This window comes from Dipodomys ordii, unplaced genomic scaffold (genome assembly GCF_000151885.1).
Source record: "Dipodomys ordii isolate 6190 unplaced genomic scaffold, Dord_2.0 Scaffold6, whole genome shotgun sequence".
Lineage (NCBI taxonomy): Eukaryota > Metazoa > Chordata > Mammalia > Rodentia > Heteromyidae > Dipodomys > Dipodomys ordii.
The window spans coordinates 16,633,476-16,650,060 of NW_012267222.1; the positions used below are offsets into that span (position 1 = coordinate 16,633,476).

Genomic DNA, 16,585 nt, shown 5'->3' on the forward strand with positions numbered 1-16,585 from the left:
CTTCTGCTTCTGTTTCTTCTGCTTCAGTACATGCTATTATTATTATTATTATTACTACTATTGCCAGTCCTGGGCCTTGAATTCTAGGCCTAGGCATTGTCCCTAAGCTCCTTTGGCTCAAGGTTAGTAATCTACCTCTTGAGCAACAGCACCACTTCTGGCCTTTTCAGTGATTAATTGGAGATAAGAGTGTAATGGACTTTCCTATCTGGACTGGCTTCAAATGTCGACCCTCAGATCTCTGCCTCCTGAGCAGCTAGGATTACAGGTGTGAGCTACCAACACCTTGCCACCAGTAAATATTATTAATATGAGGTACATATTAGTATTAGAATCCCTATTTTACATGAAAAGAAACTAAAGTTCAAGTGGCGCTGTAGCTCAAGTGGTAGAGCGCTCGCGTTGAGTTGAAGAGCTGAGGGACAACGCCCAGGCCCAGAGTTCAAGCCCCATGACCGACAAAAAAAAAAGAAAAGAAACTAAAGTTCAAGAGGAATTGTCCTGGAAGACAAAAATCCAAGACTATGACCTTGGCTTTCAAAATGCAGCTTTGATGTCTTGATTTATGTTGACTATGCCTTGGCACAGAGCTCAGGAATGCAAGTCTCCCCTTCACCCCCATGTAGTTTATAACAGCCCCCAAAGGATCTCAGCACAGCATTGGGGAAACACTGCCACCCTCTACATCTTGCAGGAGACAGTTGCCAGTGGATTCCATCATGCAGGCTACACAGAGCCTCAGCCCCATCCCACCCCTTCTCTACACATTAGCATTACACATTCGCCTTTACATTCTGTCTCTCTCCATCCCTTGTGTCAATACATTTTGTGTCTCCGCAAAAGAAGTCAATATAGGCTTTTTTTCATTAGCCACTAATGCGTATTCCTGCTGTCAGGAGACTCTGCAGATCCATACAGATCATCTTGGCTCGCACATATTAGAATTTTTAAAGCCATGTATTTGGCAGCGGTGGCAGCTGAAGAAAGAGACCAGCTGCAGGAAATTAAATTGGCTGAACTTTCCCCCCTTGGCGTGGGCTATTTGGATTTCGAGTCTCTCCTTCCTCTCTCAGCCTAGTTATTCCTAAGACTTCAGCCCAATGGACCATAATGAATGACCCAAGCCACCCCACCCCACCTCAGTAGCCTTTTGCCAGCAGGGAAAAGAGATTCCTGTGTTTTTTTTTTCCTCTGAAAGGGTCGTGTATAGCAGAACAGATTGCACCAGTATAAAGCAATTTGGGAAGGGTTGACCTTGAGCTCAGTGAGTGGAACTGGAAAAGAGCAAGGGAGACTCCAAGAGGAAAGGGGGCTGGAAAAAAAAAGCCAGAGCATTCTGGAGCACAAGGATTGGAGAGTTGCTTTAGTCCAGGAAGTGTATTTCCACTTGTAAATCAGTTCCATTTGGTGGAGAGTAACTGCTTGTAACAATGGCATGAGAAGACTACAGACTGAGTCCAAGCTTACCAAGGTGGGGGGAGAAGTCGTGATCAATTATTGATATTTTCCTGGGCTTGGAGAGGGGAACAGAAGGACATGAGACATTACATTTGCCCTCCCTGAATTAATCCTTCCTTCTCATTTTACGGAAAGCACAAATGAAGCTCAGAGTTGAAAATCAATTTGTCCAAAGTCACGTTAGCAATTCAGCGACAGAATCGATCCTAGGCCCCAGGATTGCTCTTTGCATAAGGCCATGCAATGGAATGACATAATCAGAGAAGAAAGCTTTTTAAAGGAGAAGTGCAGGCACAAGTCCTAATGAGCAATGTGGGGAAAATGAGCACTCTGGCCAGATATGGAAGACCCAGGCTTCCTCACAGCCAAGCAATGCTGGAAAAACACTTAACCTCTTGGAGAATCAGTTTCCTTAGCTGGGAAATGAAGAAAAAAAATGGGTGAGATGGTCCCTAAGGGATGCTTAGGTTTGTGATCTGAGGATACTCCAGGGCAGGAAGAACCTTTCTTCTGTCAAGAGCCATTTGCATATTTATTACATAGTGGCAGACAAGCCACAGGCAACCAATTAGAAGCATGCATGTCTGTCCCATCATCTTGCAAATTATTCCACAGGCCTTACATAGCCCAACAGGGGAGTAGGGACCTTCCCACCCTTTCTCTGGGATAATGGGATGTCTTCTGGAGCCTCAGGGCTGTAGGATGGAATATAGAAGGCCTGTAAGGCTGGAGGGAGCCTCAGCTCTGTAGCACCATGGACAGCTCCTTAGTTTTCATTCTCTCCTTTGGTGGTGGGGAGAGGTGGGAGGAGGTGCCAACCAGCCCCGCATCATAAAGTCAAGATGCCTCATATAGGGTCTTGGGTCATATTTATGCTCTGTATGTCATGCTTTAAGGTAGAATCTGTCCTAGGAAGCCCTCAGAGTTAGCAGGCCTCTCAGATCCCACCTAACCCCTCCTCTCTTTGCTGAGTCTGTTGCCCTGGCAACAAAAGAGCTTGCTCCAAGGACAAACTAAGGGGGAGGGGCAAAATTCCAGGTGACTGCAGAGCCCCACGGCTCTTCTTCTCTCCTCTCTTGTTTTCCTGAATCCCAATAGGCTGTCCAGCTCAATGAACAGACCAAGGTCTTTCAAAATATTCTTCATAAACCCAGAAATAGGGCCCATGGGGAAAAATAGATGGGAAAGATCTGGCTCTTTCTCCTGTCTTTTCATTTCTCTCCTCTCCCCTTTTTTTGGTAGGTCATGGGGCTTGAACTCAGGGCTTGGGAGTAACCTAGCATTTTTGTTCAAGGCTAGAACTCTACCACTTCGAGCCACAGTGTTACTTCTGGTTTTCTGGTGGTTAGTTGGAGGTAAGAGTCTCATGAATTTTCCTGCCCAGGCTGGCATCGAACTGAGCTCCTTAGATCTCAGCCTCCTGAATATCTAGGATTACAGGTGTGAGCCACCAGCGCCCAGATATTTCTCTGTCCTTCTTTCCCTTACCTCCTTTCCTCTCCCCCCCACCTCTCTCTCCCCTTTTTTTCTCTCTCTTTCTCCCTCTCCCTGACATTTTTTTTGTTTTTACTGGTACCAGGGTTTGAACTCAGGGCTTCACACTTGTTTGGCTTGATTGGTTGGTGCTTTACCAACTTGATCCATGCCTCCAGCCCAGCTTTTTGCTGGTTCTTTTGGAGATGAATTCTTGAGAATTTTTCTGTCTGTGCTGACTTCATACTTTGATCCTCCAGCTTTCAGTCTCCTGAATAGCTAGGATTTTAGGTACAAGTCATCAGCACCCAGCTACAGCACTGGGGTTTGAACTCAAGGCCTTATGGTTGCTAGGTAAAAGCTCCCATGTCAATGGAGCTTCCGGCATTTGGTCCTTTTAGTAGACATGTGTCTCACTCTTTACTATGGGCTCTTTGAGGGCAGCCTCCGTGTGCATTCTGCCTCTGTGTTCAAATGCCTACATGCAGGGCTTTGTACATGGTAAGCATTTGAGAAAAGGAAGGATCTAATTATGTCTAGTTGGTTGTGGGGGCCATGCCATCAAATCTCTTATGTAGCTGAAATACTCAGAACCAAGTAGTAGAAGTAAAGTGGACAGGCCAGTAGGAATGAGGACATAGACACAGGTCCAATCATAGACCAGAATAGCCATGTGACCTTGGTAAATCACTGCAACTCAAAGGACCATTTTTCCTATGTGGAAAATGGCAAAAAATAGGAGCAAAGCTCCAGGATACTTGTCTGGATTAAAAACCAAATATCACATTGAGTGGTTTGTGCAGAATCTGGCATGTACCAGGCCCTCAGCTCAGATTAGTTTCTTTCCTCTTTCCTCCTCAACTCATCTCCTTCAGGACTTAATGGGGTACTTTAACCAAGACAAGCATGCAACCAAAGTTAATACAAAACCAAGGTCAGCTCTTGATGAACTCATCTCTTGCATATGGATCATAGTTCTGCCTCTGCTCTTATCACATCAGGATTTCATTTGGGGAGCCAATTGAGTTTGGTTGTCTTTGCTTAAACTGATTTTAAAAAATTTAAGTCCCATTGCAACAATGAGATGTACAAGACGTATGTCGAAAAACAAACTTTACAACTTTGGCGAAGGGAGGGGGGGTGGAGGGGGAGATGGGAAGGAATGGGAAGGGGAAACAAAGGAGGAGGCAACAATGCTTGATAAGAAATGTACTCATCACCTTGCTCATGTAATTGTAACCCCTCTGTACAGTATTTTCATAATAAAAAAAAAGAAAAAAAATTTAAAAAGTGTTGTTTCACCAGGCACTGGTGGCCCATGCCTGTAATCCTAGCTACTCAGGAGGCTGAGATCTGAGGATTGTAGTTCAAAGCCAGCCAGGCAGGAAAGTCCACACACACACACACACACACACACACACACCACACACACACACACACAGTTTCCTTAACAGCTTTACCCGGGGGATGGGTGGGTACCTTGACACGGTGGATATTGGTCCCACTCATGCTGCCACTCCTGTCGATGAGGAAGATGAACTCGCCGTGGGTCTTTCTCAGGTTGGGCTGCACAGACTGGAGGTCAGGACAAAAGTTGAGCATGATGACAGAATGGTGAGGGATGTCTTTATGGAGGCGTTTCCGGATGATTTCTGACTGGAGGAGAAAAGAAATGGAAGGGTCTTGAGATACCCCTTGGTGACTCATGCCGGTGTCACCTGCTCACTCACCACACAGTATCCAGATCCCACTTGCACTCCTGCACCAGGGACTTCCACGTGGGATGTCTTTGGCTTGCTTGCTGTATGCTCACTGATTGCAATACTAAGCACGGTTTTGTAGGCAGCTGATTGCAATACTAAGCATGGTTTTGTAGGCAGCAACATCTGCATTTGAATTCTGGCTCTGTTACCATCTGATTGTGTGATCTTCAGCAGGGCTGGGTCCTTGGGACAAAAATGTCCACTTCTCAGGGTGGGTGTGAGGATGGTCTCCATTAACATATAAGTGAGGGTCCCCTAGGCCCCCAGTGAGTATGGGTCTCTTTCACTTTTATAGTGTATAAGCTACTCTCTGGCTCCCCTTGCCATCAGCCTGGTTTCCCAGCTTTACTGATTCTCTCTGGCTGATAAACTCCACTTCGTCCTTCAGTGTGAGGCCTTCCCCAGCCTCCCAGGTGGACTTAACTGTTTTGTCTCCTCATTCATGAAATGAGGGCAAGAGTGCCCACAGCACCCCATGGATGAAGCACCCCATGGGGTTGTTGCCTGGTAGGAGTCACTGCCCGTGTGGCCATTGACAGTCCCCGGGGTCTTAGCTCATCTTACACCGGGTACAGCCTGTACTCCTATCTCTGCCTCTCCTCGAACTTCTATGCTCCTTGGTAGCAAATGATGTGTTTGCCTCGTTTGCATCTGAGATCAGTGAACATTGAAGGAAGTATCCTTTTTGGTGGTACTGGGGTTTGAACTTAGGGCCTTGTGCTTGCTAGGAAGGCATTCTGCTCCTTGAGCTATGCTTCCACTGCTTTATGTTCTGGTGATTTTTGAGATAGGGTCTTGCCTTTTTGTTAAACTGGCCTGGACTGTAATCCTCCTATTTCTATTTCTCATTGTAGCTGGGTGAGTGGACCCTTTTCTGTTGAGATGGAGCCTTGCAAGCTTTTCACCTAGGCTGGCTTCCAACTGTGATCCTCCCACTCTTAACCTGACAAGCAGCCAAGGATTATAGTCTTGAGCCATCATGCCTGACACTTCCATTCTTTATCTCATGTGGCTTCAAAGTTGACCCTGAGGCCACAAGCTGCTTCAGATTCCTCTTCTGGGTCTCTACTCATCCTACTCCATACCAAATGTCACGTTCTCCATCCTTACTCCTCTCCCTCTCGGACTGTCTCTGTGTGCACACAACTCTCCTCATCTGCGTCTCAGTTTCTGTTGATCTGGATCCTTTCCTCATCTCAACAGAATTCATTGTCACCCACTGGGTTGCTCAAACCAGAGGCCTACAGTCTTCCTTGATGATTCTCTTCCCTACCCCATGTATCCCAGCCTTCAGAAGAAGACCAGGGTCCTGCAGCTAGAGGACATGTTGAACATGACTGTGTCCAGTGATTCACCCAGGCTTAAGATGGATTCATTTCTTGCTGTACCTCACCATGGTCTCTTAGTACTGGTTTCTTTCTCCTATGCTGACTTGCCTGCAGCCCATTTGACACACAGTAGCCATTCTTTCCCTTGAGCAACACTTAGCACTCATCCTTGGCAGCACTTTTTTTTTGTGCCAATCCTGGGGCCTGAACTCTGGGCCTGGGCACTGTCCCTGAGCTTCTTTTGCTCAAGGCTAGCACTCTAGCACTTGGGCCACAACACCACTTCCAGCTTTTTCTGAGTAGTTTATTGGAGATCAGAATCTCATGGTCTTTCTTGGCCCCAGCTGGGAACTGCGATCCTCAGATCTCAGCCTTCTGAGTAGCTAGGATTGCAAGCATGAGCTGCTAGGCACCATATTTTATAAAGACTGAGCTTGCCAGTCCCTACCCCCCTGCCCATCTCATCTGAACCAGTCAGCTCCAAGTATTTCAGCTGCATATTCTGGCCACGTTAGTCTACTTTGTGTTTTCCAAACTACTTGCCACGATGCTGCTGGCTCTTCTTTGCACGTGGTGTGTGCTTTCTGCCTGCCCTTCTTCCTGGTGGGCGCTCTGCCATCCACCAGGTCTCAGCTGCACACAGACATTCACTAAACATCTAGCTCATGAGCCCAGTGCTGTCATGATTATCAAACCATCACGTCCCATCCTTCTCCAAAATAGTCTCATTCACTTCTGCCAAACTCAAAGCTCCTTGAGGACAAGGGATGCAGCATTTTCAACATTTTCCCGCCAGTGCCTAGAACATAGAGCTGACACCCACCGAGCCCTTTGTGTTTGGTGATTGAATAACAGAGAGAGTGGGTCCGAGTGTGCCATCTCTTTGTCTGCCACAAACTGCTGTCGACATCTTTTTTGTTTTTTTTTCTTTACAATCTCTGTCTCCCTTTGTGTTGTTTGCCCTCTCTCTGACAGCTTATTCCACCCACACGTCCTGAGTGATGTTTGTCCTCTGGATGTCCCCAACCTGACTTCCTGCTTAGAAATCTCGCTTTCCCTTCCGCATGGAACCCGTGTGCCAAAGGCTACTTGCCCAGCCTGGCTTTTTGCTAACACAGCCCAACGCAGCAAGAGCCACATCTGCCAGTGTGAGGAGCTGGATTTCTGCCTTTCAGAGGGATGAGGAGGTGCCCTGGCTCAGGATGCGCTAATGTCTCCTCAACCTGCCATTATCCAATTACAATAAACTCATCACTTCTTAGCAGCTGCCCATTGATTGCTGTCATCCCTGGAGCTCATGAGACTATGATGTATTTTGCATAACCAACCCAAGGTGGCAAATTAATTTTCATTTGCTGCAGCGGTCCCAGTGCTAATGGATTTCAGGTTTGGCAGGCAGGACAGCCAGCCTTAGGTCTGGGAGACCCAGTGCCCTCTCACCCTGCCTCCTCCAGCCATGTGCTGCCTTCCTCGGGGCTCCGGGGTGCCCCTGGCATGGCCACCTCTCCACTCTGACAGCCTGGCTCAGCGGATTCTCCTGGGGGGACAAATGTTTCGGGGTGTGTGTGTCTCTAAACACAGGAGATGACAGGCACTGGGGGTCCTCACCATCCCCTCCCCCCAGCCTGAAGATGCTTCTGGTGGGGGTCTCTAACCTGGGTGATGGAATGAGCAGTAAGCCATCCTCCCTCTCCTGTCTACTTCCTTCCTTGTGGGCCATGGTGTCAACTGAGCTAACCAGGAACTGGAGGGGCAGTTAAAGCCCAGCTAAACTGCCTCCATATGGTGAACTCTAATTCCTTGGCTTCACTGTCACCGATTTGAACTCCTGAAATAACCAGCTGCCTTTCTTCCAACTATCTTTGGGTGAAGGACCCATCCACAGAGGGAGCCAATAGGAAGAGATGTGCCATGATTCCTAGACTTGGCATTTTGGGTGCGACTACATGGGTGGAAGAGAGATGGATGGGTGTGGTTGGCAGCTCAGCCTCAACCATTCTCTTTCCTGTCCCTCTACTATGGCCTCATATTCTCTAGCTCCATGTGGAGGAAGGCAGAGGGAAAGGATCTTTCTTAGGCTTTCTTCAGACTGCCTTTATCCTATCTTTAGTAGAGAGCAATGATCCCAGAGGGAGGAAGAACAAGGGTCTACCCATTCATTCCACTGAAGGGAAAAGGGAGGCCAGTAGACAGAGAGAGAGAGCAGTGAGGGCCCCTAGCCTGGGGGATGGACTAACCTAGAAGGAGGTCAAAGCGATTCCTGCCACTAGCTATGAGTTTTGCCTGGCTTTGACTCCTTGGTGGTCCCTGGAGGAGGTGACTTGGTAGGAAGATAGACCAGTGTGACTGTACCATTTGCAAGTCTACCTGCCCTGCAGTGTCCTAGCCCAAGCTTGGCTATCAACTGTCCATGTGACCTCATGAAGCGGAGGGGGGAGAGGGCTGCCTCTCTATCTCGGGCTGGGATTCTTACAGGTTTAGTGGAGACCAAGTTCCCCATGCCATCGGCTGGGCCACCAGCTCACCTTCCGCTCTGCACTGTTGTCCTTCCTCGTCCCTCTGATGAAATCCATTCTTCCCTTCAAATGCTGGTCAAACTCTCCCAGGGTCATGTCCCCCTTCTCCATCAGGACATGTGGCATGTGAGGTTCTGCAGAGATTACATAAACCCTCAGTGCGTGCCCAAGGGGCAAGGGAGGTGCCAGGGGTCTTGCCTGAGGGCAGGCTCTTCATTGGAAAAGGGAGCAGGACCCTTGGCTGCCGGAAGCAGTGTGGGGTGGGGGGAAGGCTCCTTTGCTGTGAAGCACGAGAGCCTGGTGCCCATGAATACGCATGCCCCACCCCATGCCTCAGTTTACCCTCCTGTAATGGAGAATTGGGACTAGGCCGATGACTTGGGGATCTTTTCAGGCCCAGACATTCTGGGAGTTTGTGAGTGAGACAAGTTGTTGGTCCCCAAGGGTGCAGAGCTACCAAGGTTCCAGCAAGCTTAGAGTGTCCTAGAGCCCCTAACTCAGCTGCTCTGGGGGACCACACACCCCATAAGCAGATGATCTTGGGCCTCTGGAGCTGGCAAATGGGCAGGAACCATTCTGCCAGCCAGAGCCAAGTTCCCAGAAGGAAGTGGCTGGTCTCCTCCTCCCCCCTCTCTGTCCTACACATCACCACCAGGATGGCGCCCTTCCCTCCCACAAGCAGCAGTTCCCCCACAGGGCAGCGCACCGCTGGGGTGGACGAGGATCTCCACTGGCCGGTCAAAGGTGTGCTTGTTGGCCAAGGTGATGATGATGCTTTTGGCAGAGCGGGCAGATGGGGCGGCATCGGCGCGGATCTCATGTGTGGGACTCTCCACTCCTGAGCATCACAGACAGGCAAGGACAGCAAGGGAGAGACTCAGTGGCCCCAGAGAGAAAGGACCTCAGTCAGGAACACAGGGACCCAGACCAAAGATGATTGACAGACATGCTAGTCCCGCTAGGGTCCCGGACAGTACAGCAGGTGCTTAGGTAGGCTCATGGCTCTTCTTGGCCTGGCTGTGGGATCCAGGGGGAGATTAGAAGAGCTGCTACCTCCTGGGTGGGCACACAGAGTATCCTCTGCATGTCACAGAGCAGACAGAAAATGCTTGGTACTTCAAGGTGGCTTGCTGTTTTGGTGAGTGCTCTACACATGTATCTTGCATTGGGATGAACTCTGGCTGGTAAGACACCACAGCTTAGAGTCCTCTAATGCTCACTCCCTGGGGTAGGGCTGGGATGAGGCCATCAGAATTAGAATTGCCTTTTACGTGCTTCATACCCAAGACCTAGCCCAGAAATTTTAGGGTGGTGGCTAGGCATCAGTAGGTCTGACAGCTCTCCCAGGCGAGAGCCATCATTTTTTTTTTTTTTAGTCGGTCGTGGGGCCTGAACTTTGGGCCTGGGAGCTGTCCCTCAGCTCAAGGCTAGCACTCTACCACTTGAGCCACAGTGCCACTTCTGGCTTTTTCTGTGTATGTGGTGCTGAGGAATCGAACCCAGGGCTTCCTGCATGCAAGGCAAACATTCTACCACTGAGCCACCTTCTCAGCCCTGAGAGCCATCTTGATGCCTGTGTCCATCAAGAGGTGACCTGAAACCACATAGTTCCCTAGAGGACATTTCTGGTGGAAGCCATAGGGGTGGCGGTGGGTGGCTTTGGAAGCTGACCTGGGAAGGGCTCATTTTGGGGTTGTTTATTGGGGCAGTGATATAGGGGAGTCCACATGGCACCATGTCTCAGCTTAGCTCCTGCTGCCTACTCCCTCTTTCCTCTCCTGGGTGGGGGGGGATGATTTGTCTGAAGCTCTCTCCATGCTACGGCATCTTTGCCTACCCTCTCCATCTGGGCCTCCCTGCCTGCCTCTCCTCTCTCTCTCTCTCTCTCTCTCTCTCTCTCATCTCTCTCACCTGCAAGAAGACAGGGCCCACGGATCTCCAGCTGGAAGTTGAAGTCATACTCCATGGGATTGGACACCTCCGTGTCCAGGAGTGTCGCCAGGCACAGCCTGTTCCAAGAGTCCACAGCCCGGTTGCCAAAGCAGTGTCGATCTTTGCTGGGAAGGCATAGAGAGGAGGGAGGAGTGGGCAGTCCAGGAAGAGGCAGGGCAGGCATAAGAAAACAAGGAGAAGGAGGCCAGTCCAGAGTAGCCCAGCCCTCTGAGGGGGCTCCAGGGCTTCTGCCACCCAGGGACCATTGTTCTGGTCTTGGGGTTGGGGATGGATGCAGAGAAAAGCCAGAGTTGCTTGAAGAATGGCCATGATGGGCCATACTCCAGGCACGGGCTCAGCTTCCATCATGGTCACTACAGCCCCAGGAGGACATATGTCCCCTCTTCCTAGGGTGAGGTGGGAGGGCAGAGGCCATGGGCCCAAGTGCCCATGGTCAGGACTTAGAAGAGCTGGCATCCTGGCCCCCATCTGCCCGGCTCCATGTAAAATGGTTTGTCACATGTCACAATGCTTCTTGAGTCTTCTCTGTCAATTAGAAGCCTTAGACACAGCATCTCTCCCTCCTATCCTTTGCTGGGGATGAAACTTTACACAGTTGCCTGGAGGACTCTGTGAGTGACCACTCCATTAACAAAGCATCTGTCACCTGCTGGAATGTTCATGTTTTTAAGCACTCTTCCGCCCCCACTACCCCCAACCTTGCTCTGTTTCCCTGTCTTTCTAGGCATGGTATCTAACCTCTGTGTTCTGGGTTTTTTTTTTGATGATTCTGGGTTTTGAACGCAACCTCATACTCTACCACTTGGGCCTACCTCCAGCCCTTGCGATGAACAAGATTACACCTATCACAGATCTCACACTCCAGCTTACTCAGTGCTGGTGACCATTCGTCCAAGTCCTCGCCGCTAATAATGCCACTTGGCATTATTTTACCTGCCCCCCCCCCCCTGCACTCACTAATCACACCACAAGGAGAGTATCCTTGTCTGGGTTTCACCTTTGGCTTTGTGAAAGAACGTCTCTAGGTCAAGGGCACGATGCAGAGAATTGCCAGATTGCTTTCAGCCTGGGGGGCCCAGTGGAACTCCCATTCCCAGCCTTCCTGGCACTCAGCAGCCCAAGGCTTGCTGCTTGTTGACCTATGTCTTCCATCACAGTGACTTTGAGGGCATGAGAAGTTGACATGGATTTTCCCGCTTACAAGATGCTCAGGGGCACCAAAGCCCCAGATCCCTGATTTGCTGAGGTCCTGATGCTCCAGTGAGGAGGCCCTGCCTCTTCTGCCCTGGTGTGAGCAGAAACGCCTTACCTCTGGGTCTGCTGGTGGGATGGGCTGGTACTCTGGGTACAGAACTGAGGCACGGTTGGGGCGCAGACAGCTGGCAGAAGAACCCTCACAGCGCCGCTGGGCAGTGTTGGGAGCTCTGAGGAGGTGCTGATGAAGATGGTGACATTCTCCATGGGGGCGATGGTCCCCAGGTTGACCACAAACAGAATCCGCTCCAAATCCTCATCCAAAGCCACCTTTCCCGGGGTGCAGGAATGAGGGGAGATAGAGACCCCTTCTTGCAGTGTGCTTCCTAAAGGCCAAGCTGGTGTCAGGGGCTGTACCTTTATTGTCTCTGATTCCCCGCCCCCCCCACCACACACACTAAGTTTGCTTTTTGCTGGTTTATTGGATAAAAGAGTCTCACTGACTTTCCTGCATGGGCTAGCTTTGAACTGCATCCTCAGATGTCAGTCTCCTGAGTAGCTAGGATTACTGATGTGAGCCACTGGTGCCTGGCTCATGGAGAAGTATCTTAGCATACCTTTCTTAGACCTTGAGCCAATCCACCGCTCTGTGATTCTCAGCTCCCCGGGCAGCAGAAAACAGCAGCCATGCTTTGAGTATTTCGCGTGGTAGAAGCACTTGGCTTGTACGTTCATGTGGGGGAGGGGCTGTAATTACCTATTACACGCCCCAACCTGAGGCTGGTCTCCAAGCTCACACTGCTTGTGAGCAGCAGGCTAGGGAATCAGATCCTGGTACTACTTAGTCCACAGCCTGGAGCTGGGTGATTTGCTGTGTTTTCTATAGAGGTCTTCAAACCCCTTTTGCTCTCCAAATTCCTCTGATTCTACCACACTTTGGAGGCAACAACAGGAACAAAGGGCTATTTTCAGACCAGGAAGCTCAAACTCAGTGATGGTAATGGTTGGCTCAAGGTTAAGGACTCTAACCCAGGTTTCCTGGCTCTACTTCCTCCCTCTTTCCACCCTAACCCATTGCATGTCGAAGGCTTTAGCACCTAGGGACCCCCCCCCCCGACAGTCCTGGGCCCTTCAGGTCTCCTTACGTGAGATAGTTGCAGGTCGGACACGAGAGACTTCCAAGTGGCTTGTCTCCAGCTTGGCTTTATCCTTGATCTGCACAGTTACTATGCGGTCAGCAATGACTGCCTCAAAGCCGATCACTGTGGTCTGCTCATCCAGGGGATACACGAACAGGCCTAGTGGAAGACGGCCCAGCGTTGTAGGGTGTTCCGCCCCACCCACTCCTGGAAGGAATCTCAGATGGCTGAACCTTGCTACTGCTAAGAGGACCCAGAAGAAAGCTGGGGCTACGACCCAGCATCAGTAGTAGGCATGACAGCTGTGCCTGGCCCCTGCTAGCTCCTCCTTAGCAAAGCCAGAACTTCTGGCTTTCAAACACAGAATCGAAACCTGGATTGTCCTGAGGTCTGATTGATACATAGGCCAAACAGAACACATGGAAGACGTGGGTCTGCTCTATGGAGTTGCCACTGAGGGTTGGAGCTTGGGAAGAGCGAGAGCCAGGGTTCAATCCAGGCTCTGCTTTGTCTTCTAAGCTATGTGATCTTGACTAGACACATAGCTCCAACTGTGAGAGGGAGATAATAAAGGCAAAACCGTAGGATCATGATGAGAATTCTATCTACCATTCATTGAACTTTATCCTCTACCATGTGTACCACACATTAAAAAAAAAGTATCTGCAGGCCTCAAGGCAAATAGCTGAGGGTCAGATTTAAGAAAAGGTTTAGGCTTAAATCCCTGGTGTGTAGGGAGCATTATTAAAATGCAGGTTGGTTTTTGTTGTTGTTATTGTTGTTACTTAGTAGACCGAGGTCAGGGTCTGAGATGGCAGTGGCAGATGGTCTCCAAGAGATGCTAAGCTTAGAATGCAAAGGGCTCATTTAGTCCACTGTCTGGTACAGTGAGCCCTCCACAATCCCTGACTTCCTGTCCCCCAGAGCCTCATCTGTAAAATGGGAGCACACGTTCCTCTTGCACTGAGTCCACTGGAGGGCTGTCTCAAAGTCCTCCAGTCTCCTGAGCCCCAGCAGAGTCCCACTTTCAGTCTTCTTTCTCTAGAGTCTCCCAAACAGAGGAGCAGAGCTGTTTGCTCTGCCCAGATTTCTACGGGGAGGGAAGCTCCCTGCAGGATTGTTGGGCCAGCATTGGCCTCTAGGACCTCCCCCCTCTGGGGGGAGGTGGGAACTAGACATTGGTTTAGTGGTTAGGAGGCTCTGTCATTGCCAATGAGAAGGGAGTGCTGGCCACAGAGAGCGGTGTGCATTTACCAAGGACGTTGGAGGCCAGCACCTGGCCATACTCTGACTGGCCCCACTGATGAGTCACTGCTGCAGCCTGTTTTCCATCCACTCTGTCTTTCCTCTGGCATTAGCTCATCAACTCCTTCCTGAAGTCTCAGATGTGTGGACAGCCAGAGAGGAGGACCCTGACTTTGAGGGAGGGCATGGCTTCCCCAATGTCATTGGGAGCCAGAGCCAATGTGTGGATGGAGGTGGGGGTGGGGTGGGTTCCTGGCTCTGGAGCATCCTGTGTGGGTGGTTTGAGACAGATAGTTGGGACAGAGGAGCCTGTCCTGAGCCTAAACCTTGACTTAAATCTGATCCTAGGCTGTTTGCCTTGAGGCTGAAGGGCCAACCTGGTGGAAAGATTATCTATCTATCATATATCTATCTATCTATCTATCTATCTATCTATCTATCTATCTATCTATCTATCTATCTACCTATTCTTTCCCAACCTTGTAAGGTGTTATTTTCCTGCAAATGAGGACATGCAAGCCTTAGAGAGACGTGTTTGGTTCTGAAGGTGAGTTAGGGATATCTTAGCACATATGGGCACTGTGGACTTTCTCCTGGGAGAGCTGTATTTACTTCCTTCTGTTCCTTCCTCATCTAGCCTCAGGGACAGAGCAAAGTCACCAACACATCCGTAGGTCAGAATGAGAGACCATGGCTTAGCTCTGGGGAAGGTGTCTGGTGTAAGTGTAGTTTAATGTATCAGGGTGAATGTTTATTATAGGTTAACCTTCCCCGCCTCCTTCCCTACTTCCTTCCTAGACCTGCCATACAAATTGTCTATCCAAGTCCTTGTCTCTGTATACACACACCACACACACACAGATAGAGAGGGGGGTGGAAAGAGAGAGAGAGAGAGAGAGAGAGACTCAGCGATCACCCGAGTTTTCCAAGCAAACATCAGGACAGGACAGGGTTTCAGGATGGAAGAGGAGGGTTTAGCCTTGGGAAGCATGCTCCCTCTCCCTTCAACCCCGCCTCCCCGCTACAGTTCTTACCCTGGAAAGGCTGAGCCTCCAGATTGCCATAGGTGAGGGAAGCAGTCAGGCCCAGGGCGTAACCACTGACGAAGGAGGTGACATCAGATGCGGTGAGGGGCAGGGCTGCCCCTGTGATACGGTTCAGCAGGCCAGGCATCCCACCAGCTACTTAACTCAGGGCCTGCAGGACACAGGGAAGGCAGGAGATGGGAAGAGGCCCCCACAATCTCTAGCTACTTTTCTTGTTTCTGACTCTCTTGACAATGGGAGGTGATGGCCTTTGTTTTCAAGGCTTTGCCAGTCTCCTCCTCTGCGTAGATGTCTCCACTGCAGTTGGGTTATGAGGGCATACAGGAAGCACCCTGAAGACACCAACATGAGAGCGGCTACCACCTTTCCAGGGGTGCAGGCCAAACACCAGAAAGTCATTGCTATGGCCTGTTGTCTCTTTCTTGCCATCTTGCTCAGTTCATCACAAGGGTGGTGACTCGTCCTTGCATTCTTGCATTCCTTCTTTTTCTGGACCTTGACTCGTGTGTGTGTGTGTGTGTGTGTGCACGTGCGTGTGTGCTCATACTGGGGTTTGAACTCAAGGCCCTGCACTCTCATTTGGCTTTTTTTTTTTTTTGTTCAAGGCTGACTCTCTACCACTTGAGCCACAGCCCTAGTTGTTAATTGGAGATGAGTCTCATGGACTTTTCTGCCCAGTCTGGCTTTGAATTGTGATCCTCAGTTCTCAGTCTCCTGAGTGGCTAGGATTATAGGTGTGAGCTGCCAGGAAGCACCTTGCTTCCTATTGGCTTCTTGAATCTATTCTTTCTTGTCATCCCGTGGCCAGGGGACATTCCAACACACAGAGTGGATGAGTCTCCATCACCTCCAACACTCACCACCCTCTTCTACCAACCAGTGGTTCCCACTGCTTTTTGAACAGAAACTGAAAACCTTAAGATAGCCCAGGACCTGGTGTGGCCATCTCGTGCCTGCTACCCGAGCTGCTAGTTGGGCCTTGGCAGTTCCTACCTCAAGTATGTCCTCTTTTCTCCACCTGTGTGTCTGCCACTATAGCTGGAAGACTAGCCCATGCCCATCTTTTATCCATCCATCCATCCACCACCTCCTTTTCTTTCAGCATCAAGGAATACCTCCTCTGTAGGGAATACACTCTTCCACAGTGTATTTCTATCAGGGTTGTTCTGCACTTTGTTCTGTGAGGTGGTCTGTCTGTCACCGTCTTTATAGCGCATGCTCCTTGCGTGTGGTTATGGTCCCCATGGGTTGTTGTTGCCCATTAACTCCTCAGAGTTGATTGAATGAATCAAAGAGTAACTGGCTTTTCATCCTTCCAACAGGAAGGTCTTTGGATCACTTCTCAGGACAGGGTGTCATGTTCCCAAGTGGCTGGGGGAGGTGTGTGAGTGGGAGCAAAGTTCAAGACCAGCGGGTGGAATGCAAGTACAAGGCCAAGTCTGTCTGGGATTTCCTGTGTTTGAACCAGGC

General features: G+C 50.0%; 1 protein-coding gene across 1 annotated transcript in view; it reads right to left on the reverse strand.

The window, feature by feature from the left end:
• Positions 1-15,242, reverse strand: part of Vwa5b1 (von Willebrand factor A domain containing 5B1) — a 38,769-nt gene extending 23,527 nt beyond the window's left edge. The window contains exons 1-7 of the mRNA XM_013033705.1: positions 15,104-15,242; positions 12,831-12,983; positions 11,801-12,071; positions 10,450-10,595; positions 9,245-9,376; positions 8,548-8,672; positions 4,411-4,587 (exon numbers count right to left, since the gene is read on the reverse strand). Of these exons, the coding sequence (XP_012889159.1) occupies positions 4,411-4,587; positions 8,548-8,672; positions 9,245-9,376; positions 10,450-10,595; positions 11,801-12,071; positions 12,831-12,983; positions 15,104-15,242 (1,143 nt within the window). The remainder of the gene's footprint in view (positions 1-4,410; positions 4,588-8,547; positions 8,673-9,244; positions 9,377-10,449; positions 10,596-11,800; positions 12,072-12,830; positions 12,984-15,103) is intronic.
• Between the last annotated feature and the right edge of the window lie 1,343 nt (positions 15,243-16,585).